General features: G+C 38.7%; 1 protein-coding gene across 1 annotated transcript in view; it reads right to left on the bottom strand.

Moving 5' to 3' along the window:
• Positions 1-26,238, bottom strand: part of KIF13B (kinesin family member 13B) — a 267,948-nt gene extending 241,710 nt beyond the window's left edge. The window contains exons 1-2 of the mRNA XM_075556442.1: positions 26,097-26,238; positions 5,302-5,395 (exon numbers count right to left, since the gene is read on the bottom strand). Of these exons, the coding sequence (XP_075412557.1) occupies positions 5,302-5,395; positions 26,097-26,151 (149 nt within the window). The 5' untranslated portion in view covers positions 26,152-26,238. The remainder of the gene's footprint in view (positions 1-5,301; positions 5,396-26,096) is intronic.
• Positions 26,239-27,752: the final 1,514 nt, after the last annotated feature.

The raw sequence follows: 27,752 nt of genomic DNA, 5'->3' as shown, positions 1-27,752 counted from the left end.
ATTGTGGATCATGAAAATGCATCCTCGACACTTTCATTTTTCCTCAGTTTATCGTGATTTTGTTTATTGGTTCAGTTGTGAAGGTTTTAGTTCTTTTTACATTGAGTCACAGTTCATACTTAGGGCTGTAGTCTTCGATTTTCACTAGCAAGTGCTTCAAATCCTCCTTGCTTTCAGAAAGTAAGATTATGTTGGCTATATGCGAAAGACTGTTAAGAAGCCTTCCTCCAATCCTGATGCCCCTATTCTTCTTCATATAGTCCAGCTTCTTGGATTATTTGCTCAGCATACAGATTGAATAAACAAAGTGAAAAAAATAAACTCTGACACATACCTTTACTGATTTTAAATTATGCAGTATTCCCTTGTTCTGTTAGGATTGCTTCTTGGCCCGTGTACAGGGTCTGCATGACCTCAATTAAATGTTGTGAAATTCCCATTCACTGCAATGCTATCCATAGTTTGTTATAATCCACACTATAAAGTGACTTTTGCAAAGTAAATAAAACATAAGTAAACAGCATTCTGGTATTCTCAGATTCATCTGTTGTCAGCAATGGCACCCTCTGTGTTCCACATCCTCTTCTCAATCAGTTTTATTTTCTGGCAGCTTCCTGCGAATATTGTTTTTTAAAATCTTTAGCAAAATTTTACTTGCATGTGATATGAATGATGTTTGATAATTTCTAAATTTTGTTGGATCACCTTTCTTGGGAATGGGAAAAAATATGGATCTCTTCTAGTCAGTTGGCCAGGTATCTTGTCTTCCAAATTTCTTGGCACAGACAATTGAATACTTCAAATAATTCTTTAGCTTTTTGAAATACTTCAACTAGTCCCATGGGTAACACAGCTGGTGCCTCAGCATGGTGATAACAAAGTATATTAGTAGTGCTCATTGAAACCTTCACTGAAACACAATGACAAGAGAAAAGAAGCTCAAGGAAAAGGCTGTCTTCAGTTAAAAATATACTCAAGAAGCAGTTAAAATTATTAATTACATCTTAACCTTTGAACCATCATGACAAAAGAAGTTCAGACATGTTACCACATCGATGACCCTTAAAAACATTACACTGAGTAAAATAAACCCGCAACAAAAGGACAAATATACTATCTCATTTACTCGAAATAGCTAGACTATGAAAATTAAAAGATCAAAGTTTATTAGTGGCTACCAGGAGCAAGTCAGAGGAAGAAAAAGTTAAGAAAGAGCACTTAATATTAAGGTTATGTAGTAGTTACCAGTTAGGATGCTAACAGCAAGGCCCATAGTTCGAAACCACAAGTTACTCCAGAGCTTTCTACTCCCATAGTTGGTCTCAGAAATGCGCAGGGCTGTTCTACCCTGTCCTACAGCGTTTCTATGAGTTGGTATTGGTTCGATAGCAGTGAGTGAGTAAATGAGTAAGTAGTGAGTGTGTGAGTTTAGCTTAAATTTGGAAATGGATTATGGTGAATTTTTCACAACACAGTACACCAAATATACCTGAAATACAAAGTGTTTTGTTACATTTATCTTAGTACAAAAAATACCTCACCTCCTCTAATATAATCACTTATTTGATGGATCCATTTGTTTTCTACTACAAGATAGAAGGTAATTAACTTCACATCTTACAACATGGTTTTTAATTTGTGCTTTCCCTCCTATTTTTTCTCAAAGTTAATGAAGTCAATATAGTATACGATTGGACTTCTACAGTTCAATATTAAATGAAAATTTTATTCTAAGGAAGAGTCTTCTGCCATGCTTGTAATGTTCTATTTCTCTACCTGGCTGACAGTGATAGAAGGGCATTAAATTTATAATGATTCATCTAGTCATAATATTTTCTGTATATTAATTACTTCAATAGGAGACCTGGTGGTATAGCAGGTTACACATTGAGCTGCTAACTAAAAAGTCAGCAGTTTAAAACCACCATCCTCTCCAGGAGAGAAAGAGGTGGCTTTTTAGGGTACAAAAGCAATACTACTTTGGTCAGTGTTTCTCTCCTCCTCTCCTCTCTCCCTCTCTCTTTCCCTCCAGGATGCATGCCCCTGGAATCCTGCCACCAGACTGAGGATAATCCCAACTATGCTTCTTGCCAATTGGCAGCATCAACTACCAGATCTGAGTGAATGAGCCTTTAGATGATTCCAGCCCCAGACATCAAGTCTTCCAGTTAGGTCCTAGATATCATCATCAATCAGAGACAAGCCACCTCCATTGTGTCCTCCATTCTTGACCCACAAAACCCAGGATATAACAAGTGAATATTTCTATAGTATGCCACTACGCTTTTGAAATAATTTGGTATGCAGTAATAACTAAAGCACTTTATAAATAAGACAAGAAAATAGATATGCTAAATAATAATAATAACAATATATAATAATGAAGATTTCTGGGGGGTAGCCTGGGGGAGGGAGGGGACAAAAGGGAGCTGATATCAAAGAGTTCAAGAAGAAAGGAAATGTTTTGAAACTGATAGTGATGGCAACTGCAAAATTATGCTGACCTACCAGAATTATAGATTTTTATAATATCTGTAAGAGCTCCCAATAAAATTATTAATAATAAAAAATTAAGAAAATAGCCATTTTTGTTATTATAAGTTGTTATAAAGTCCCACTCATGGCGGCACTCTTTCTACCATAGATTGTATGGTCCAGCCACCAGCTTTGCTCCATTACCCACCTTCACACATAGTACAATGATACTCTGCATATTCAAAGTTCAAAAGACAATAAATCTTCAATAATACTTATTGAATAATATATTTAATACTCAGGGCAAGTTCACCCAGGTTCAAAAATCACAACACCAAAGATACCTGGTGAAGCAATTGCTAAACACTTGGCTATTAACCAATAGGTCACCAGCTTGAGCCCACTAGCAGCTCCACAGGAGAAAGGCCTGATGATTTACTCCCATGAAGATCACAGCCTAGGAAATCGTACAGGGAGGTCAGTTTCACTCGGCTAAGCAGGGTCAGTATGAGGCAAAAGTGACTCAAAAACAAAAGCAAATGAGAGAATAGAGATGGGGGAAATAAAATCAAAATCCCAACCACATTTTTTGACACCTACATAACCTTTAAATTCTGGTGGCACAATAATTAAGAGCTCAGTTGCTAAACAAAGGTGGCGATTTCAGCCCATGAGGCGTCTCCAGAGAAATACATTGGTCTGCTTCCATAGAAATCACAGCCTGGAGAAGCTTTTCGCCAAAATGAATTGACAGCAGGTCATAATGAATTGAAATAGACTTGACAAACCAAACAACAACATCCAGTTCCCCCCGATAATAGCATATCCAATAGTTGCCACATTGAAATAATTATAAAAAGTGTAAGCATTTATAGAATACTTTACAAAGCACAAAAAATCACCAATACCCTTCTGTCATTGAGTCTATGCTGACACATAGCAACCCTGTAGGACAGGGTAGAACTGCCCCTGTGAGTTTGAGAGATTGTAACTCAACCCCCACCCCTATCCATACCCTACCCCAAAACTCTTTACGAAAAAACAAAGTCCTGTCTTTCTCCCTTGGAGCATGGTGGTTTTAAACTGCTGACCTTGTAGTTAGCAATACAACTCATAACCACTATGCCATGGGGCAATAAGCAATCCCAATAAGCACATGACAAGATGCTCAACACTGTTAGTCATGTGCAAATCAAATTCACAAAGAAATTCTACCTCATATTCATTAGAATGGCTATTATTTTAAAAAGGAAAATACCAAGTAATGAAAAAGATTTGGAGAAAGAGAAACCTGCCCTATTGCATTGCTCCTGAGAATTTTAAGTAGTGTGGCCAATGTAGAAAACAGCTTGGTGATACCTCAAAAAATTAAATATAAAACCGTATGACCCAGCAATTCCACTCCTGGGTGTATTCTCAAAACAACTGAAAGCAGGGACTCAACCATGATAACAGCATATTTATTCACAACAGCCAAAAATTGAAAAATCTAAAGTTTTCATAACACATGAATGAACAAAATTTAGTCTGTCCATAATCAGAATATTATTCAGCCATAAAAGATGTTCTGATACATAGTATATATACCATGTACTGTAAAAACATTATCCTAAGTTAAACTGAAAAAAAAAATCAAACCCATTACTCAAGACAATTCTGATTCACAGTGACCATAAAGGACAGTAGAACTGCCTCCAATGATTTCCAGGCTATAATCTTTATGGAAGCAGATGGCCACATCTTTCTCCCCTGGTAAAAATGCCAACCTTTTGGTCAGCAGCTAAGCACTTTACAAGTAAAATAAGAAAGCCAAAAAAAAAAAATTGGGGGGGGGGGTGTATGATTCTATTCATAAGAAATATCTACGTAAGCAAACTTTTAGAGGCAAAGAGGTGAGAAGTTACCAAGGACTAAAAGGAAATGAAAAAACATTATTACTCCTTGATTGGTTTTTATTTGGGATAATGAAAAATTGTGGAGGTAAGTGATGATGGTTGCATAATGTGTTAAATGGGATAAATACCATTGAGTTATACACTTAAAAATAACAGGTGTAATATTAGTCAATCAAAATAAATAAATTTACACACATGTACACACTAAACATCAGTCACCAACAAGTTTTTTCTGCCTCATGGTGACCCCATGCATGTCAGAATACAACTATGGCTCCATGGAGTTTTCAAATGGCTGATTTTTCTGAAGTAGAGCACTAAGCCAGTCTTCCACGACAAATCTGGGTAGACAAGAACTTCTAACCTTATGGTTAGCAGTGGCGCACATTAACCATTTGTACTGCCCAGGGATAGTAATTACACTAGTTTAAGTTATAGTTATATTGGTATTTATTGAAATCACTGAGGGCTGCAGAAATCCCTTCCTGGGAAAGGTAGTACTTCAATGGCCTCTAACTGCCAAGTAGGATCTCAATTAGCAAATGGAAAAGCTCCCATGCTAAAGAACAACCTAAACACCTTCCTCTCTAAACCTCTACTCCCTATTTACATCTTACCTACTCATCTCCTGCAAGAAGCCTTCCTCAATTGCTTCATAGTCTACTGCCTACTTCCTTCTCTCAGCTTCTTGTACAATTACCATGTTTAACACTCATTCTGGTACTTAATCATTACATGTAATAGGCCTTATTCAACTTGACCTCTTCAATCTAAGTACTGACTGATGACAGCAGTATGCCTATGTTTTTTTGGAACTCTCCAAAATATTAAGCACTGACTAAACATTTGTTAAACTGAACTCAATAAAGGAGTCGTCGTTGCTTCTAGCCGTTTACAAAGGCATTGATCAAAACATTGTTTCTTAACTTACCGGGCATCTCCTTTGGAAAGATTAGTATTTACAGGATGAATGATAACCTTGTTTGCATCTACATCCACCACACATTTGGTGTGCAAGTCAATTTCTGCAGATTAAAAAAAAAGAAAGAAAAATAGTTATTTTAAAAAGTAATTCACTTCAGAAAAGACATTAGACAAAAATCCAATACTTTTCCAGGTAAAAACTATCAACAAATTAGGAATATAAGGGTAAATCCTCAATCTGATTAAAAAAAAAAAAGGCTTTCACAAAACCCCTCAGCTAACATCTATATAATGGTCAAATATGGGACATCTTCCCCTGCCCCAAAGATCAGGAATAAGGCAAGGATGTCTACTCTCCCACTCCTACTAGACGCTGTACTGGAGTTTCTATCAGTTAGGAATGCAAAATAAATTTAAAGTATTTACACAGGAAAAGAAGAAGTAAATTGTCTCTATTTACAGGTGATACTACCTTTTATATAGAAAAAATCATATGAAATCCACTAAAAAACAATGAGAATATACAAATTCTGCTAGGAAGCAAGATACACGACCAGTATAAAAATCAACTGTATGGCCAACACCGCCCAACCCAGCCCAGCTTGTGGGGGCTCTTGTAGAAGTTTCTGAGCTAGAAACTTCAGCCAGGTCAAAGTCCAGAGAAGCCGTGGAGTCTCACCACGACACTCCCTGTGGTTCACGGACACAGGCTGCCAGCCGAGCACAACCGGACAGCTCTGGCCACGTGGCATAGTCACATCCAGCCTGGGTCCCGACAGCAGAAGGTCATCTGTCAACTGCGAATGTCTGCGTCACAGTAGAGACAGTTCAGAGTGACAAACTGCACGGCACGCACACATTGGACACATGTGCACACATGTACACACGCACAGGCACACAAATTTAATACAAACCAAAAGCCTAAAATAAACTCTAGTTCTTCACGCAAAAAAATCAACTGTATTTCTATACACTTATAATATATAATCCAAAAATGAAATTACAAAAATAATTACATGTATAACAACATCAAAATGAATAAAATATTTAGTTATGCATTTAACAAAATGACTTCATGATTTATAACTCACAAAACATGTTGCTGAAATAAATTAAGGACTTAAAGTACAGAAAGAACATGTTCATAAGTGGAAAAGATGACTATTGTTAAGATGTAATACTCCCCAAAATTGATCTGTAAGATTCAACACACAATTCCTATAAGAAACCCAGATGGCTATTTTGCAAACACCGACTGACATGCGGATTCTAAAATCCATATGAAAATAGGAGAGCCAAAATCCCCAAAACAATCTTTAAAAAGAAGCACAAAGTAGGAAAACATACCCTTCTTGATCGCTAAACAGACTACTGGAAAGCTACAGCAATGAAGACAATGTGATCCAAACCTAAGCATACACTTACAGATCAATGGACTAGAACTGAGAGTCCAGAAACAAACTGTCATTTTTATGGTAAATTTTTAAAATGCTAATGAGACAGTTGAATGGGGACAAAAGTGTCTACATACACGTCTCCATGCAGGAATGAAGCTGGAGCCCTTCCTTCCTAATATCATCCATAAAAAATTATCAAAAAATGGATCATATATAGAAATATAAGAGCTAAAACTATTAGAATAAACCATAAGCACAACTCTGGGTGATTTGGAGTTAGACAAAGTTATGTAAATAGAACACCAAAAGTACAACCAATAAAAGGAAAAATAGATAAATTGCTTTTCATAAAAATTAAATTGTTTGTTCTTCCAATGATACAATCAAGGGAGTGAAAAGAAAGCTATAAAATGGAAGAAAAGGTTTGTATGTCATAAATCTAATCAGGACCTGTCTTCAGAATATGTAAAGAATTTACAGTCCAACAATTAAAAAGACAAATAATCCAATAAAACATATTAAATAAGTCACACATTGTATAATTTCATTTATTTGGAATTATCAAAACAGACAAACCCAGAGGGATAGAAAATAGTTTAGAATAGATTAGTGGTTGTCTAGGGCTGACTGAGCATGGGAAATGGGAAATGACTGATAATGGACATAGGGTTCTTTTGGGGGCAACAAGGTGTTCTATAACTAACGTGCTAAAAATATACAACTTTGTAAACACATTAAAGTGAATAAATTGAGTACACTGTAAATCAATTAAATTATTTCTCAATAAGGTTGTTAAAAAAACTATAGGTCATATGTTTATAGGTACCCTGGTGGCACAACAGTTAAACAATGTCTGGGTGCTAACCAAAAGGTCAGCAGTTTAAATTCACCAGCCCCACTGTTGGAGAAAAAAGAAGCAGTCAGTTTCCATAAAGATTACAGCCTTGAACTCAAAGATAAACAAGTGGCCATCTAGCTCGGAAACAACAAAGCCCACATGGAAGAAATACATCAGCCTGTGTGACCACGAGCTGTCGAAGAGATCAGGTATCAAGCATCAAGGAACAAAAAAATCATATCATTGTAAATGTGGGTGAGTGCAGAGTGGAGACACAAAGCCCATTGGTAACCAACCGGACACCCCCTTACTGAAGAGTTGTGGGGAGGTGATGAGCTAGTCAGGGTGCAGGGTAGCAACGATGAAACATATTACTTTCCTCTAGTTCTTAAATGCTTCCTTCCCCCCCCCCCACCAACTATCATGATCCGAATTCTACCTTATAAATCTGGCTAGACCAGAGGATGTACATTGGTACAGAGAGCAACTGGAAACACAGGGAATCCAGGACAGATGACTCCTTCAGGACCAGTGGTGAGAGTGGCGATGCCTGGAAGGTGGAGAGAATGTGGGGTAGAAAGGGGGGACTGATTACAAGAATCTACGTATAGCATCCTCCCTGGGGGATGGACAGCAGAGAAGAAGGCAGGAGGAGATGTCGGACAGTGTAACATGACAAAATAATAATAATTTATGAATGATGAGGGGTTCATGCGATAGGGGGGAGTGGGGAGGGAGGGGGAAAATGAGCAGCAGATATTAAGGGCTCAAGTAGAAGGCAAATGTTTTGAAAATGATGATGGCACAAATGTACACAATGGATGGATGGATGGATTGTGATAAGAATTGTATGAGTCCCCAATAAAATGATTAAAAAGAAATGTGGATGAATAGCTAAATGTGGAAAAAAAAGAGAGAGAGAGAGAGAGAATAGCCTTAAAAACTCTAGGGCTCTCACTGTGTTAGAGTTGACTCAAGGGCAATGGGCTTTAGCATGTTTATGTCCCCCTATTTTTATTCTTTTCTATTTTTCTAGCCCAAAGAATGAAACATTATTTGCCTTATCTCCACTGCTTAAAAAAATCTCTCTAAAATATAACCTCTGTAGTACAGAAGCTGTACTATGTTTGAGTCACTTAATATTTTCCAAAACAGATTTGGCAAGCTCTACCACCAGGAAAGGTAATTTTTCTTTTCTGTGTAACTCATATTACTTCAAGAAACTTAAGAAAACAAAGTAGCAACTTAAAAAAAACAAAACTGCCCTTACGAAGAAGGGGTAAAAATTGAGGAGCTGATACCAAGGGCTCAAGTAGAAAGAAAATGTTTTGATATGTACATGCCTATATTTAGACCTCTACATATATAAATATTTTATATATGATGATGGGGAAATATATCTATGAGCATATATTTACAGGTTTAGTATTAAGGTAGCAGATGGACATTGGGTCACCACTCAAGTACTCCCTCAATGCAAGAACACTCTGTTCTTGTTCTTCTAAATTGGCATTCCAAGATGCTCACCTTCCTGACACAATCAATGAAGACAAATGGGTGCATAAGCAAAGGTGGGGAAGAAAGCTGATGGTGGCCAGCTATCCAAAGATATAGCATCTGGGGTCTTAAAGGCTTGAAGGTAAAACAAGCAGCCATCTAGCTCAGAAGCAACAAAGCCCACATGGAAGAAGCACACCAGCCTGTGTGATGACAAGGTGTCAAAGGGATGAGGTATCAGGCATCAAAGAACAAAAAAAAATCATATCATTGTGAATGAGAAGGAGTGCAGATTGGGGGCCCAAAGCCCATCTGCAGGCAACTGGACATCCCCTTACAGAAGGGTCGTGGGGAGGAGATGAGCCAGTCCTCTAATTCTTAAATGCTTCCTCCTCCCCTCACGCCCCCCACCTCACTATCATGATCCCAAGTCTACCTTACAAATCTGGCTAGACCAAAGGACGTACACTGGTAGATAGGTACTGGTAACACAGGGAATCCAGGGCAGATGATCCCTTCAAGCCCAGTGGTGAGAGTGGTGATAACAGGAGGGTGGAGGGGAGGTGGGGTAGAAAGGGGGAACCAATTACAAAGATCTACATATAGCCTCCTCCGTGGGGGACAGACAATAGAAAAGTGGGTGAAGGGAGACATCGGACAGTGTAAGATATTACAAAATAATAGTTTATAAATTATCAAGGGTTCATGGGGGAGGGGGTAACGGGGAGGGAGAGGAGAAAATGAGGAGTTAATACCAAGGGCTCAAGTAGAAAGCAAATGTTTTTAGAATGGTTAGGGCAACAAATGTACAAAGGTGCTTGACACAATGGATGGATGGATGGATGGATTGTGATAAGAGTTATATGAGTCCCCAAGAAAATGACAAAACCAAACCTATTTGCCATCGAGTAGATTCCAACTTGCAGCAGCCTTATAGGATGCAGAACTGCATCTTGGGATTCCAGAGTTATAATCTTCACAGAAGTAGACGGTGTCACATTGTTCTCCTGCAGGGCAACTGATGGATTCCAACTGTCAACCTTGTGCTTAACAGCCGAGTATGCCACCAGGGTTCCTTAACCCCTCCCCACCAAAAAAGCAATGTTCTACTATGATTAATATCTATCTAAGAATATAACAGAAATGCTATTAGAAAACCTCAGCCACCTTACCAAAAAAAAAAACAAAACATGAAATTCTACTTTTTCCCTTCCTTAGGCCCAGACCACAGTAAAGTTTGACATCATTAAACCTTGTTCATATTGCTCCTTAATGCTATCATCTGTCCAAAGGGCATTCACAGGCTGATCCTTATAGTCAATCCTGTATCATCATCATGTTTCTGGACATTCTACTGTAACTCAGAATCTCACCACCCAAGACTAAGTTAGTTACTAGTTTTCTGTAAGAGCGTCTGATCTGGGCAGCCGCGCTACCTTTGCAGTCTCAGTCTAGTACACATCTAGAATGCCTGTCTGTTAGCCACATCTAGAACAGCTGCCTGTTAGTCAACTACTGCCCCGGCAAGAGTATTTTTCCTTCATCTTAAATGATCTGGAATATCAGGGAAGGGATTCGATATTTCCCTTCAACATCTATAGGCTTCTCTCCTATATCTTCAAGCTCCCACCTCTATGTGACTTCACCAGATCATACTAAAGTGTTAAAAAGGCATGATTAAGGAATCAATCCTTGGAAAATCAATCCTATAAAAGACAAAGACTCACCTAACAGCAAACGCAATCTAAACTCTTTTTGTCCTACAGATTGCAATACTTACAAATGTCTTTTACTTTCTACCAACTGCCACTGAATCCATTCCAGTTCATAATGATTCTACATAAACTCTGAGGCTGTAAATCTTTACAGGGATAAAATAGCCTTATCTTTCTTCCTTGAAGCATCTGGTGGGTTTGAACCACTGACCTTGTGGTTAGCAAGCCAATGTTTACCCCACAGTGCCACCAAGGCCCTTATATCTAGCAGCCATTAAAAATGGTCTTTACAAAATATGGAGCCTTGCTGTTACTGTAGTTAAGTCTTGGGCTATGACCCACATGGGCAGCAGTTCAAAACCACCAACAGCTCCAAGGCAGAAAAACTAGGCTTTCTATCCCGTAGACTATTCCCATCTCGGAAACCCATGAGGGGTCATGAGGAGTCAGCAATGACTCAATAGCAGTGAGAGTTAGAGTTAAAAAATATACTATCTTCACTTATTAACTCATATTTAATCAACAAACTTCCCACCCACCCCCCTGTTAGCTGGTAGACAAATATTAAAAGAAGGCTTTCCATGAGACCGTTTAGAATATGGGTGGAACATCTATGAAGCACACTCAAGCAAATAAAGGCAGCTGAGAACAGAAGAGAGTTTAAGGGTCAGATCTATGAAAAGCATTTTCATATAAAACTTATAGCTAGTGTACCAGCTAATGTTACCAGTTGGTTCAACAAAATTAAATTGCTGTATAATTCTAAATAGGGCATATTCTTCCTTAAAAATAAAACTCAACATCTCTGCTATATTCAACTCAGAAAACCAAGTAGTAATAAATTTAAGCCTTATATTAAATCTGTAAAACAAACACCAAGCCCTCACACCATTCCCTCTCCCCACACCAAAAAAAAAATTTTAAGGTTAATACCTTCTCTTTAGCTTCAATGAATACTTCTAGTAAAAAAATATACATCTGAACTTAGTTATAACAGGCTTTGTGTAAAAGTAGCATTAAATATTATTATTATCATAAGTAACATATGGGCAAGTTTATTCTCAGTGAAACCTAAATAATGATTGATATTTTATCAATGTTGTACGTGAAAACCAATTTTTTAAAAAGTGATCTTAAAGTTAATAGCACTATAAGTTTATGGCAATGACTAATCCAGCTTTATAGTACTCAAAATCATGAATGTATCTGGAATCTCATTTCCTAGAACCTTGACTTTGATATATCCATGAATTCTAAAATACAAATAGATAAAAAGGTATTTACTGAACTGACACTAAAATTCTATAATATTTCCCGAACAGGGTTTTTTCTGGATCAATTTCCTCAAGATAAATATTAAAACATCAACAGCTGACAGCTCAGCTTATTCAGCCAGTTTATTAGTCACCTCGTAAAAGTGAACATGAATTTAAAACAAGTCTTTCTTCAATTTACAAATCGGCTGTGAGTCTCTCCATAATGACATCATGGTGAAATCTGGGCAGGGCCTGGGTGGCTCCCGATACTTAATTTATGTTCCGTCTGGGGAGATGCATCATTCTTGGAATGAACAAATTCAGTTGCCCATTTCATAATTTACATGGCTATCCCCAAGAAAACAATTATTTCCAAAGAAACATAGATGCATCTCATTTAATCTAAAACACAGTTGTGAAAAGCTACCTACCTTCATTCATAAATGCACTACAGTCCATTGTTAAAAAGGAGATAGTAAATATTTGTAAGATTAATTTAAAGTCCTTTATATGTAGAACTTGTATTCTTAATTAGAAAATAATATTTTTTCCAGCAGCTTTATTGGCCCACAATTTACCTATCATACAACTGGACAGCTCAAATGTTCAATCAAATCAAGGGAAATTATACAATCAGCACTATATCTATCTTATAAGGAAAGTAATATTCTTACTATCGGGGCAAGAAATATGACTGACTAAGAAAAATTAGGTAATAACACATAGATAAAAAGAAGAGTGATTTTTTTGCTTTCTGAAAAAAGATCTATGAAAGTCCTAATGATTTATTTCACACTTACTTGTGAATATGAAAATATTCTTAATAAATATAAAAGATAGCTGAGCTTTAATATGATTTAATACTAAAGGAAGGAATGACAGAAAGTACAAGAAAGAGTGCCAAAGAAGGGGAAGGTCAGAGTATGAAAGCCTTAAAATAATTTCATGTGACCTAAGTGCAAAATATACATCATCAAGATATATTTGCTTTTACATTTACAAACACCAAAAAAGGTGAGGGGCTACATATGCTGATATTAATTAGATCTAACCAAGTCACCTAATGAGATGAGTTCTTAATTTCATTTTTGGATTATGCATTATAAATGTATAGCAACACAATTAATTTTTGAAGTGGATCTTCTCTTCTGTATCCTTGCAGAATTTATTTTAATTAAGGTCATGGCTTTGCAGGATAATCCAGTCAACTGGCATAATATAGTTCTTGAAGTTTATATACAATATGGTAAGTAGCACCTGGAGTCTTAAAGTTTAGAAGCAGTCATCAAAAATACAATTATCAGTCTTTATTTTTCTGGAGCAAACACATGGAAACTCAAGAAAGAAAGAACTGGACTACAAAACTGTCTACATGAATCACTGCTTCCTCTACCTTGAGACCAGAAGAACTAGATGATGCCCTGCCACCACTACTGAATGCTCTGATCCAAAAGTTCTGGGGGGAAAAGGAGAAAAATATGGAACAGAATTTTAATTTTTTAACTGTTTATTGTATATTAGGTGGGAATGTACATATTAGCTCATCATTTTTGTAATCAATCACTAAAACAGCTTTGATGTGGCTTGATAAAGTGTTTAAGAACTTTACATTAATGTAGAATACAGAGTTCTGGACCTATGGATTCTGGAGAAGTCCCTGAGATTTTGGCCCTGAATTGCTCTTCAAACTTTGAATTAGAATACCCTGAAGTTACCCTTAAGCTAAGTAACAGTTAACCTGAATAGTAAATATTATCATCCTGAGTATTGCATTATTTTTAAAAAGAACATTATCCATATAAAACCCAGGGGTTAACAGCAACTACAAAGTAGATGAGAAAGTTGGGGAACAAGGATACAAAGTAAATGGAAGTGAGACAATAGCACAGGAAGTACAAAAATGTCAACATAATATAACAAATTCATTCAATCTCACTGATCACTATACCTAGATATTGTGCAATGGGAGATTTTGCTGTGCGTATATATATATTTTTAAAAAGAAAAGAAATATTTACTTTTCACATTTTTTAAGGCTAGAGCTGAATTAATTAGGTTTTGTGTCAACTTGGCAATTAAGGCCTCCTCCATAATGTGGTCCAACATAATGTAATCAACTCCATGATGGGACGTGCTATGAGAATATTCCCCACAACCAGTTGTGGGAAGATTAAGATGGAATGCAACCCAGTACTCAGGTCACAGCCCTAATGATGTTTCCTCCGGAGGTGGCCTACTTTGAATATAAGTAGATGCTGCTGTGGAATGCTTCCTCAATTCTTGCTGTTCTGGATGATTGGCCTCTGGTTCTTAGGAACTGAGTCAATGGTCTGCCATATTGCCTGCTGACTAACTCTGGGAACCATCTGACCTGCCATCCTTGGAGCAATCCCCCCCCTACATCATGAGCTGTGGTTTTCTTGCTTAATCTTCCTTCTCTGTCTTCCTTTTCCTGGTTTGTCAGCCCCAGCCACCACAGATGTCAGGAAAAGCTTCCAGCTTAACATCTGATCCATGGACTTGAACCAGACTGAATTTAGCTGCTTCTATAACCGTGTGTATCTCTTCCTTGATATAAGTTATGTTTTTATATAGAATCATTAGTTTTGCTTCTCTAGAGAACCCAGCCTAACACCTCCGTGACTCAACTTGCTGACAAGAGATAGATAAGGCCTAAAAGGTGAACAGAAGCACCAGGGAGGTATGCAGTCATTGGAACAATCAGCCACATGGGAGCAGAAGGACAGTATGTTTCTAAGGATAGGACTCAAAAGACAAGAGGTATATATCGTAAGGAAGGGCAAAGAGAAATGGAAAATACAGGTAGGAAGTGTATTGTTATGTTGTAGGAAGTGCAACAAAAGTAACAAAACAAAATGTATAGAAGCTGTGAATGCAAACTAATCTCTGTACACTGTCAACTAAACCACAATTTTTTAAAAAGAAAATATTTACTTAATCAATCACAGAAGACTAGAAATAGATATTTAAAATTATAATACATCGAATGCAGAAAAACAAAGGACTCACACATCATGATTTCAAAACTCAATGCAAAACTTCAGTAATCAAGACAGTGTGTTTCAGTCAAACAATACACAGGACTATAAAGTGAACAGTAACACTCATGAAGAATACGCTCCTCAGAACAATCAACCATAGGAGAAACCAAAAGGGCAGCAGCATTAGCTACCCTTCACTGGGCAGGAAGGGGCAGGAAAGACGGGCTAATGGAAACAGGAGAAGTGGGCTACTACATCGTTGGGATTGCAACCAATGTCACAAAGTAAAATGTGTATAAATTGTTGAACAGGAAACTAATTTGTCTTGTAAACTTTCACCTAAACCACAAAAAAAAATGTTAAATAAGCCTAAAATTGTGGCACAAGCATAAGGATAAAATATAGACTGATGGAACTGAACTGAGAGCCCAGAAAGAAATTCTTACGCCAGCAGCCAATTGATTTTCAGCAAGGATATCAAGACAGTGTAAGGGGGAAGGGAATATCTTTCCAGCAAATGGGCTTGAAGTAATTAATAAGCACCTGGAATAGAATGAACCTGGGCTTACTTTGAACTACATAGAAAAATTAACTCAAAATAGGGTAAAAAGCAGGGGGGGGGGGGGACACCTGATGGCAATGATTGACACGTAACTCCACACACACACCCCTCCAGGGGGATGAACAACCGAAACCATGAGGAAGGGGACAGCGATTGGTGTAAAACATGAAAATAATAATACTTTATAATTTATCAAGGGTCACAAGATGGGGAAGAGGAGCTGATACTAAGGCCTCAATAAAAAGTAAACGTCTAGTAAATATTGATGATAACGTATGTACAAATATGCTTGATACAATTGATATATGGAATTATTATAAGAGCTATAAAAACAAATAAAATGATATTTTAATATAAAATAAAGCATCCGACAAACAAACAAAAATTAGGTTAAAAAGCAGAGTGTAAGAGCTAATAATACTATACATCTTTCTAAGGCCTAAATCTGTGTAATCTTGTTAGGCAATGAATTCCTAAATATAACACTAACCACACAAACAATAAAATTAAATCAAGAAAAACTGAACTTCTGGAAAATTAAAATGCAATTCACAGAATGGGAGAAATATTTGTAAATCATATTATCTAGGTAAGGGACTGGCATCCACAATACATAAACATTTACAATTGGCTTATTTATTTATAAGCCACGTTCTAAATTAGAAAAGGACATATATTGCATGACTCCATTTACACAGAAACATCCAAAATAGACAAGTACAGGGAGACCAATGCTTAATAGGGGCTATCAGAGGCACAAGCGGGAGAGCAGAACTTTTTGCACTATTGACACATAGTTTTAGTTAAGAGCGGTAACACAGAATGGAAATGCGTACTGGAATGGCTGTTGAAAATGGTCACTATAATCAGTGCCACAGGAATGGTCACGTAAAAATTACTGGAAGGCGGGGAAGACAGCATGTGGGACAAGGATATGGAGAAATTCAAACCTTCATATAGTGCTAGTGGGGAAGTAAAATGGTGACATCACTTTGGAAACCAGTCAAAGTAGTTCCTCAAAAGATCAACAGTTGCCAGCAATTCCACCTCTACTTTTTGACTCAGTAGAAATAAACCGATGTTCACACAAAAACTCATAAAAACACATTTATATTAGGATTATTCATGATAGTCAAAGAGTAGAAAGTCACACAAATGTCTGTCAATTGGTGAATATGAACAAAATATCGCAAAGCTAAACAATTCAGGTATAAAAATGAATGCAATATTGATCTAAGCAATAACATGGATGAAGCTCTAAACACTTTTTGCTCAGTGAAAGACTCCAAACACAAAGGGCCACATATGATTCTATTTATATAAATGCAGGTTTCTCTCACTATCTAAAAGCAAAACATTCCTATGAAAACCTTTGTACAACAAAATGGTATTATGTGAAAAAGCAATTAACATTAACAGAGGAAAACAATTTCAGTATCCCCAGGTGTGCACACACATACACACTACCAAATCATACCAAATACTACATAAAACCTAAAGAAACTCTAACAGATCCTAAAAGCAGGAATGATATGACAAATAGGAAGGGGCTTCAAAAAGTTAGTGGGAAAATGTAGTTCAAAGACAATGGAATTTTTCCACAAACGTTTGAAGCCCCCTCACACACAGCTTCTATACAGCAGAAATTATATACAGGAATAATAACCAGAAAACGAGTTTGACAAAAGCCATTCTTGCTGCCTTGGCTAGGAGTTGTCTTTTTAATGGCATGACACAAAAAAACATTGAAATGCTTACTTCATAATTCATCTTCTTTACACAAAAATGAAAATCCTCTTCAAATATTTTTCGTTATTGCGAATGGGTACTAATGTAGTTCTTTCATCAAGGCAAATAGGTGCTAAATGAACTTTGAGAAAAGCTGAGGATACTTATTCTTATATGAAATGTCCAGAAGGTACAAAGTCAGACACAGAGCAGTGGTTGGTGGGGCAGAGGGGGTGGAGAAACAGAGTGACTCTGCTAATAGGCACCAGTTTCTCTTCAGGGTAAAAAAATATTCTGGAATTAGATAGTGGGGGTGACTGCTTAGTTGTGAATGAATACAAGCGGGCCTCAAAGAGTTCATGGAAAAATCCCACTATCTTTTAACTCCATTTTTCAATTAACTTTTTGAAGCTACTTTGTATTTTACTAAAAACCATTATACACATTTGATATATGAAATATATCTAAAAATAAATAAATAGCTTAAAAGGAATGGTCAAGTTACTTCCCTCAAATAAATGTATAATATTAGTGTTTTAACAACCCAGAGGAAAGGGAACAACAAATGAACTGAAATCAGTGGAAGAAAGGTCATAGGATGCCTAGTAGGGCTTAATCAAGGGCAATGTAGCAGCAAGGAATTACTAAACCTAAATGAAGGCTGAACATGATAATGGGACAAGAGGGAAGTAAAAGAAAATAGAGGAAAGAACCAGGAGGCAAAGGACATTTACAGGGTCTAAATACAGGCATGTACATATGTAAATTATATATATAATTTATAATATACATAAAATGAGAGAGGAATAGAACTATGTACCCATATCTATATGTTAAGAGTTAAGCCTGCAGATGGACGTTGGGCCTCGACTAAAGTACCCCCTCAACACAAGAACACTTTGTTATAATAATCTGGCATTCTGTGATGCTCATCTTCCCTACACGATTGCTGAAGACAAAATGGGTGCATACACAAATGTGGGGAAGAAAGGCGGCTATCAAAAGATATAGCATCTGGTGTCTTAAAGGCTTGAAGATAAACAAGCGGCCATCTAGCTCAGAAGCAACAAAGCCCACATGGAAGAAGCACTCCAGCTTGTGTAATCATGAGGTGTAGATGGGATCAGGTATCAGGTATCTAAGACCCTGAACAAATCATACCCAATGTGAATGGGGTGGGTGGTGGGTCATGGAGTGGAGACCCAATGCCCATCTGTAGACAAGTGGACATCCCCTCACAGAGAGGTCACAGAGAAGAGATGAGCTAGTCAGGGTGCAATATTGAACCAATGAAATACACAAGTTTCTTCTAGTTCTTTGGTGCTTCCTTCTCCCCACTATTGTAACCTTAATTCTACCTTAAAAATTAGACCAGAGCATGCACACTGCTACAGATAGAGCCCACAACACAGGAAATCCAGGAGGGATAAACCCCTGAGGGCCAACAATGAGAGTAGAGGTACCAGAAGGATTAGGGGTGGGTGGGGGATGAAAGAGGGAATCGATCACAAGGATCACTCTATAACCCCTCCCAGGGGAAAGAATAATGGAAGAGTGGGTGAGGATGATGTAAGATATGGAAATAATAATCTATAACTTATCAAGGGTTCATGAGGGAGGGCAGGCAGGGAGGGAGGAGAAGAAATGGGGAGCTGATATCAGGGGCTCAAATAGGAAGAGAATGCTTTAAAAATGATGATGGCAGCATATGTGCAAATGTGCTTGACACAATGGATGAATGTATGGATTGTGATAAAAGATGTAAGAGCCCTTAATAGAAGTATTTTGAATATATATATGTGTGTGTGTTTTATAGGTTAGTGTCCTTCAACCACAAAATAAACTTTGTGACACAATGTTTAAAGTCCTCACTTGCTGAACAAAAGGTGAGCAGTTGGAACCCATCAGTCACTGTGTGGAAGTAACTAAACACCACTAGACACCATCATTTACCTTTCCCTCTTCATAGAGCTTCTTGAATGATTATTTATGTATACTCATCACTTACTCCACATTCCACTGCCTTCACTCCCAAACTCATTCATTCATCATAAACTCAATTGAAATTATTCTTCTGAAAATTATCATTGACTACCGTGAGGACAAATCTATACAATACAATCAGTATTATCACACAAGGTATTCCTGTGGAGCCCTGGTGGCATAGTGTGGGCTGCGATTCCAGAGGTCCACAGTTTGAAACCACTAGCCTCTAAGGACGAAACATGGGGCTTTCTACTCTCATAATGAGTTAGTCTCAGAAAGTCACAAAGCACTATCCCATATGGTCACTATGAGCCAACTTAGGGGCAGTGGGTTTTTGTTTTTTGGCTATTCCTGTGATACCTAAAGACTGAGTATTCGCTCTTTGACATTTTTGCTATCTGAACGTCCACAACATTGCTAAACCAATTCTTCTGTTTCTCATTTGGGCCTCTGTGACCTTTCCTCCGAGTACCCATTAACCAGTGTACTCCAGGATTCACTTCTTCCCCTTTGCTCTCCTTACTGTACAAATCTCATCAATACTCACAGTCTTAACTCCCTTCTACCTCTACAAATAGCAGCCAAATCTTCCTTCACACTCAGCCTTTTAGATCCATCCACCTGGCTGCATCCCACATACCTCAAACTCAACAAGGTCTTTGGGTTTCTTTTGGATATGCACGATATCGTATGCATGATTGTAGGAACAGTTAGTCGCAGCACAGTACGTGACATAACAATGACTAATTCACTAATATTTTGAACAATCTTTGCTGACTGTCCAAGAATGAAACTCATTTCTCATACCTCCATCCTAAAACCTCCTTCTATACTTCTGATTCACATAGTCCTGTGATGACTCTGACCCACAATGTTCTATTCCTTCTGTAATAATACAGGTGTCACCACTGTGCTGTTTACATAAGTTCTTATAACTGACTCGGTTATAAGGTTAGTTAATAATGTGGGCACTTCTTATTACCAGCAAAACTGATCAAAGACCATGATTTATGCTTCTAATGCAGCGATTCTCAACTTGTGGGTCGCAACCCCTTTGGGGGTCAAACGACCCTTTCACAGGGGACGCCTAAGACCATCGGAAAACACAAATATTTCACAATATGTAATTATATATTGTTTTGTGATTAATCACTATGCTTTAATTATGTTTAATCATGTTCAATTTGTAACAATGAAAATACATCCTGCATATCAGATATTTGCATTACAATTCATAACAGTAGCAAAATTAGTTATGAAGTAGCAACAAAAATAATTTCATGGCTGGGGTCAGCACAACATGAGGAACTGTATTAAAGGGTCATAGCATTAGGAAGGTTCAGAACCACTGTTCTAGTGTATCCTGCACATCTTCAAAAGTTATGTAATCTCAGGACAGCAAGGTCTCCCTCAAAGAGCACTCTGTCCAATACAGTATAAAATAACATAATTTTAAGTTAGACAAAATCAAGTGAAATCCAGCTCCAGATGATTAGTCTTAAAATTCTAGGGAAATTCTTTAATTTCTCTGAGACTCTGCTAACCATGTGTAGAAGTCCTACACTCTCAGTTTTGTTTGAAACATAAGTTGCTTTTTATTTAAGTATGGAACTCTATAACTCAGAAGTAGAAAGGTCTCAAACAATAGCTGTTTATTTTTCTCATCAATAAATACTTATTGAACAGAACAAACTAATTTCATTTTAAAAGATAGCTACAACTTCTGAGAGCTAAAACCCAATATCAATTATGTATTTATGTCCCATGGATCAGTTAATTTTGCATACTACACAGTAATACATTATATAAGTACTCTTATTCTTTGCCTTTTCCCATTAACATGCTCTCTCAAACACAAGAGAAACCTGATGACTAACAAGTACAGAAATATAAATAAGACATCCATTTTCACTGAATAAACAGCTCAATTAATCTGTATAACTAATAGTTTTGTCAGTGGTTTCTTCTGTCCTCGTAGCTCAGGCATTAATCATTTCTGATAGGAGTGTGAGGAATTAATGTCAAATGAAACACATTTTTATTTTATATTCATAACCATGTTCCCTCCTCTCCAAAACCCCGTGTTCCCATGTGCATAATTCCAATTCCAGTCACTGAGTTGACAAGAAAAACAAAGGAATGCTGTAAAAGATAGGTGCCTCATTCTCTGGCATATCAAGTAGATGCTAGTGAAACAAGTATCTTCTGTTTCAGAAAACCGTAGCAGAAATTTCCATCCCCAGCTCCAACATCTGTCAGTCATCTCTTTGAGAAGAATCACCAATGGCCTTCCGGTCAAAAACACTGTCCTGTTCTCTATCTCATCATTTCCCAAGGATTGCTTATTTCTTCACTGGCTGCCAGAATCTGCTAAGCTTCCTCACTTCCCAAGTTTTCCCCCGCTCTTTGATTTGCTGCTGCTTACCTGATTTTGACAGGCCTCCTTAGTTCTGTTCTATTCACATGGCTTTATTCTTACCATGCACCATGCCAAATTATACCCTAAAGCAGTGGTTCTCAACCTTCCTAATACTACGACCCTTTAATATAGTTCCTCATGCTGTGGTGACCACCACCCCAACCATAAATTTATTTTTGTTGCTTACTTTACAACTGCAATTTTGCTACTGTTATGAAGAGGCCTCGACCCACAGGTTGAGAGCCCCTATGCCTAAAGGAATCATCTAAACTTGAGAACTAGTAATTTTTCCTCTTCAAGTTTCCCAAGACCCACAATGCTCTAAAAGCTAAACAGCCCACATGGACCAGTCACACTCTGATACAAGTCTGCACCTTGTTAGCATTCTGGGTTCCCTAAGCTTCAGCCCTACCTTTCCACTCTTAAGCTCTAGTAGAGCTCACAAAATCCTTTTTTTTCTGGCAGGCAAATCTTATCTCTGTTGCCTAAACTTGCCTTGCTCATTCTTGTCTCTGTGCCTTTGCTCTCAGGCCATTACTTCTTCCTTAAAGAATAAATGCTCTCCTCTCTCCTACCACCATCCACTCATTCAAAAAACCCAAAAAACAAATCATAGGCTTCTTCCTTCGAAGTCTCCCTCCCCAATGAAGTAGTCCCAAATCACCAGGCTTCCTGGGATCCTTCATTCCTCTAAATTCCTATATTTGCCTACCACTCATCTGACACTTAGTAACTAGCATTGTGTTATAGTTGTTTACCTTCTAATCTTTTACATGACAGTCATTTCCTCATGAGCATGAACCATAGAGTACTCCCTTAGAAATTAAGTATCACAACACTAGATAGCACTAGGGGAAAGTTTTCAGAAATAAAGTTCTCCTAACAAGAAGAATCACCTTCATTTTTTCATTTTTGTCTAGTCCTTGTCAATTCTGGTATACACTTTTCCATAGTAATAATCCTAATGGCAAATTCATTCACTTTATAATTGTTTACAAGCTGTATAAATGCATTATACAGTTACATAGTTTTACATTCTGCTTTTTCCATTACCATAAAAATGTCTCCTTTACTATTAGATGGTTTTGATCTTCATCATTATAAATAGCTACATAATAGTCTTTCCTCGGAGATAGACCATGATTCACTCTCTAAGACATGATCACATTTTACATCTTTCACTGCATCAAGTATTGTAAAATACACAAAAAATATTGTTAATAAATACTTGTTAAAATAAACTTATTTTACATGCTCCCAAATAAACTTGAATAACAGAACTCACTATTTCTTCCTACCTTGCTAAATTCCTGGGAGCCCTGGTGTCAACAGTGATAACAGGTTGGGCTGCTAATCGCAAAGTCAGCAATTCAAAACCGCCATCTGCTATGAGGAAGAAAGATGAACTTTTCTAATCCCTTAAAGAGTTATGGTCACCAGTTCAAAACCACCAGCTGCCTTAAAGGAGACAAAAATGGGGCGTTACACACCCTTAAAGAGTAGCAGTTTTGGAAAACCACAGGGATAGTGCTATGAGACTTATAGAGTCAGAATCAACTCAAAGGCACTGAGGGAATGAAACTAATTCCTAGTATAATTTCTGGTCCCCTCATGTTGGGCTAGGTAGGTAGCAAAGGTATTTTCTAAACCTTTCTTATGTAAATTTATTTATTTTAGTAGCTGAACGTACACATAATTTAAACTACAAAGATCCTTGAGCAGACAGCAAGATCCCATAGCATCTAATATAAACTAGGTGCTCAATAAATATTCATTTAGTTTTTACAGTTACGAAATGTCAATTCCTGAAGAGGAGAATGACCTGACCTTACTAATACAGTCAATTGTGCTTGTAAAACTTCATTTAATAATTAGATTCGTTAATAATGTATGACTAGGTATTCTTTACAGTCCTTGGAAGAACACACAAGAATTATCTACTAAGTTGTACAAGGCAAAAAGAAAAAATTAAAAGACAAACAAAATCTGTAAGTAGAATCTCAAGATCTCATGACAAAAGAAGTTTCCCCTTTTTCTTTTAAGTTCATATTTCAGATGAAGGAAAAGATGTCATGATATTAAAACTGTAAAATTACAGACTAATTTTAATTATCCATGCTAGTCATTTTCAAAGTATTTTTCAGAAAAACAAACAAACAAACACATGCACGTCAAGAAACCTTACATTAGGTTAGATATGTCACTCAAGGAATTGAGGAAGCAGTTTTGACCACAAATAATGTACTTCCATTTATAAGACAAAATTCCTGGGTAGTTTAAGTGTTTTGATTGCGAACCAAAAAACAGAAGGGTCAAGTCCATCCACAGTTGCCCTGAAAGAAAGGCCTGGTGATCCAATCCTGAAAGCCACCCCCTGACAACTCGATGGCGCAAGTTCTCACCTGACACACAGGATGTCACTCTGCGTTAGAAATGACTCAATAGCAACAGGCTTATTTAAGAAGTCCTGGAATCGATATACAAACCTTACTTTTAAACTGAGCTCGCCTCAAGAAATAACATCCCTTCCATAGCTAAATTACTCCGAGCATCCCTTGAAACTCTAATAGTGACAATATTATAATCCTATCAACAGGATCTTTTAAATAAATAAAATGGTATAGCATTTCCTCTCAAAGATGAAAGGGACAGAGAGAAAGGGGAAGAGAAGGAAGGATTCGAATGATCTAAGACATCATTTCATGGCGGGTAGTTAGTGGTCTCTTTTTAGCACTGACCTTTCTGCGCTTTCTGTGAAAAGAAAATTTAAGAATGTGCTGAAATAGCTCTTTCAGAACCAATTCCCAGACACGTTGTGCTTTATTTGGCTTTTTTTCCCTGCATCACTGTGATGTTGAAGTAATCAACTTGAGGTTTAGTAAAATCATAAAGATGCCTGAATATTTAGCAAAAAGCCTTTGGAGAGTTTCAGAGTTCACTCAGTTACTCTGTCTCATCAGAGCATAGGACTGGGGAGATAAAGGATGGAGCCTCCAAACATGTACTAGCTAAGCAGTTAGATGTTCAGTTCTTTGGGAATTTAGCATAAAGCTCTTCCACACCACCAACCACCCTTATGTGGATCTAGCCCTGTGGAAACAGCAGGGACAGGGGCACAAGCCAACTCCAGTAAGAGAAGGTAGATCAAAGAATAACAAACAAGACAGCAGAACAGAGGAAAACTGGAAAACTACCTATAATTTCTACATGTACCTAAAAACACTTGATGGGAACAAAGAAACTTCATAAACAACTTAGAAGATGATTCACGTACTTGCAAAAGAATCTAGTTAGTTAAGATTGTCAACTGCAACGTCAACTCCTGGGATCATCCTAGTGCTCCCAGTAACCTAATTGTAACACAATTATGTAAGGGCTTTCCAATATATTATCTCATTTAAAGTGCCTTGCCCACAGGCTCACTCATACTAAGTATCAAAGCCAAGACCAAGTCTACCTCCTCTTCTGACATCCAGTTGGGGTTCTGACTATGGCATTTGACTGTCTGGCGATGACCTAAACTGTACCAGGCTTATCAGCTTTCTCTGCCCTCCCTTTCAGAACTATGAGAATGTTCGAAAGATACAGTTTCACAAGAATCTGGCAGTAAGTCTATTTATTGTTGAGAAATGCCGAGTATGATGACTTAAGAGTAAGACACAATCAAAAAAGTCTTAAATCACACACACACACACACACACACACACACACACACACACGGTGAAGAAGGCATCCCTGCACCATCACCACTCCCCTCCACCCCTAATCCAAAGTATTTACAACTCCTTATCGCAGTTCAGGTTAAAAGAATATAAAAGGGAAACCCAGCAGAGGCACTCTGGGGCTGGAAGCTTTCTTGGGAAGGGTAGACCAAATAATTCCCTTCTTCCTGCCACGAAACTGCATTGCTTGGGGGGTTGGGGGGGCTCGGGGTCCCGGAGCGTCCCGCGCTCGCAGGAAGGAGAGGACCCAAGGGGCGGAGGCCGCTCTGACAGCTGGCGAGGACGGAGCAGGGCGAGAGGGAGCAGGCGAGGGGCGCGCGGGTGAGGGAAGAGGAAGCGAGCCTGGGGCGAAGGACAAGGGCGCCCTCCGCGAAGGGCCGGGGGAGGCGGGGGGCGAAAGGTCGCCAGAGGCGGGGCCGGCCGGCGGAAGGGGCAGCGAGCAGGGCGGCCGGGACCGGGTGGCAGGCGAGGGGAGGGGCGTCCCGGGATGGGGCCCGTGCGGGCGCGGAGAGCTGAGGAGAAACTGGGGGCCAAGTTTCGGGGTCCCCAGGCCGTCCACCCGCCCCGGCGCGGACTCGAGGGGCGGAGCCGGGCGGACCCCACACGGTGGCAGAGGGGAAGGGCGCGCCAGGCACCTGCCGCCTCAGGCACGGCCGGTCCCGGGAGGGCTCGACTCTCACCTCGTCGGTTCATGGGCCGGATCCGGACCGCCACTTTCACTTTGGAATCTCCCATCCTCGCCGCCGCAGAGGGTCTGGCTCGGCTACGGTCTGCCGCGGCCACCAGGCAACTCTTCTGGGCTGACCCGGCCGGCGGGAGGGGGCTGCGGGCGGGCGGGAGGGGCGAGGAAGGCGGGGCCGGCAGGAGGCGGGGCCTGTCGTGCTGGGGGCGGGGTGGGGCGGGGCCGGTCGCTGGACTGCCCTGTTGCATGCCGGGACTTGTAGTCCCTGAGCTGCGCTGAAACCGAGCCGCTCAGGCGGGAAAACACAGCGCGCTTCGCTTCCTGGAACTTGTAGTCAAGTTTGAGCTTTTGTAAATGTCTCTCTTTCCACACCGTTTTTCTTCTTTTTTAATTAATCATTTTATTGGGGGGTTCTTACACCTCTCATAACAATCCATACATCAGTTGTATCAAGCACATTTGTACATATGTTGCCAGAAACATTTCCAAAGCATTTTCTTTCTACTTGAGCCCTGGGTTTAAGCTCCTCTTTTTCCCTCTCCCTCCCCCACCCTCGCGAATCCTTGATCAATTATATGTATTATTGTTGTTATTTCGTGTTTTACACTGTCGGTTGTCTCCCTTCATCCCTTCACACACATTTCTGTTATTCGTCTCCCTGGGGATTGGGCTATATATCCAAGCTTGTCCGCACTATTCTTAAGCCTCACTGTTGAGCTATAAACTGACTTTGACCTAATAATGACGTTGGAGGTGTTGTTACATATTCATTTTCTGCTAATCCTAGTCCAAGCTTTTTCTTCTGCCTGAATTCCCTGGTGAGAAATCTTGTGTGCTAAAATCATCTCTCAAGACAAATCAGAATCACTTCTTCTGGAAGAATTCATAAAGCACAGGTTATGTAAACAACGGATCCACTCTTGAGCCATAGACCTTGGGCTATGGAACTGGTTTCAGCTCAAATCTCACCTCAGTTCATGACAACTGGCAAGTTATTTGCTGCTCTGCATGTGTCTTTTCAAACACACAATAGAGACAGTAATAAATCAGATCCGTTGCCTTTGAGTCGATTCCACGCGTAGCAATACTTTTTTTTTTAATTGGAAAAAGCCACGATGTCCATTGTAACTCATTGCAGCCCAAGTACACAGCTTAGGACTACTCCCAAGGTTTCAGAGACAGTAAATCCTTCTCCCATGCAGAAGGATTTGAATCCCCTCTCCGTTAGCAGCTGAGCATGTAAGCGTTGTGCCACCCGGGAGCCTGAAGACAAGAAAAACGCCTACTTTGTCAGATGATTATGACATGTAGAAAGAATTCATACAACTCTGATAAAACTGCCTGGCCCGTAGAAAGTATTCAATAAATGCTAGTCATGATTACTGCTTTTGTTCTGTTATAGCATTTTTACACCTGTTTACATGGCTCTACTATCATGTGTTCTTGAAAACATTTTATTTTTCTAACAGTTGCATTATTAGCATGTAATAGAGCATTGATTACATGAGTGAATTGATGAACGAATAAGACAGAAAGACACTCTTATAACAGCTCTTGATTAAGCCCTGGGGCACTGTGGGATGTGTCTAACCAGCAAACATGTTCTAGTTGGGGTAGTAATGGCCAACACATCAGGAGATTTGTACATGCGATA

This window comes from Tenrec ecaudatus, chromosome 8 (assembly GCF_050624435.1).
Source record: "Tenrec ecaudatus isolate mTenEca1 chromosome 8, mTenEca1.hap1, whole genome shotgun sequence".
Lineage (NCBI taxonomy): Eukaryota > Metazoa > Chordata > Mammalia > Afrosoricida > Tenrecidae > Tenrec > Tenrec ecaudatus.
This window is presented reverse-complemented; position numbering and strand designations above follow the sequence as displayed.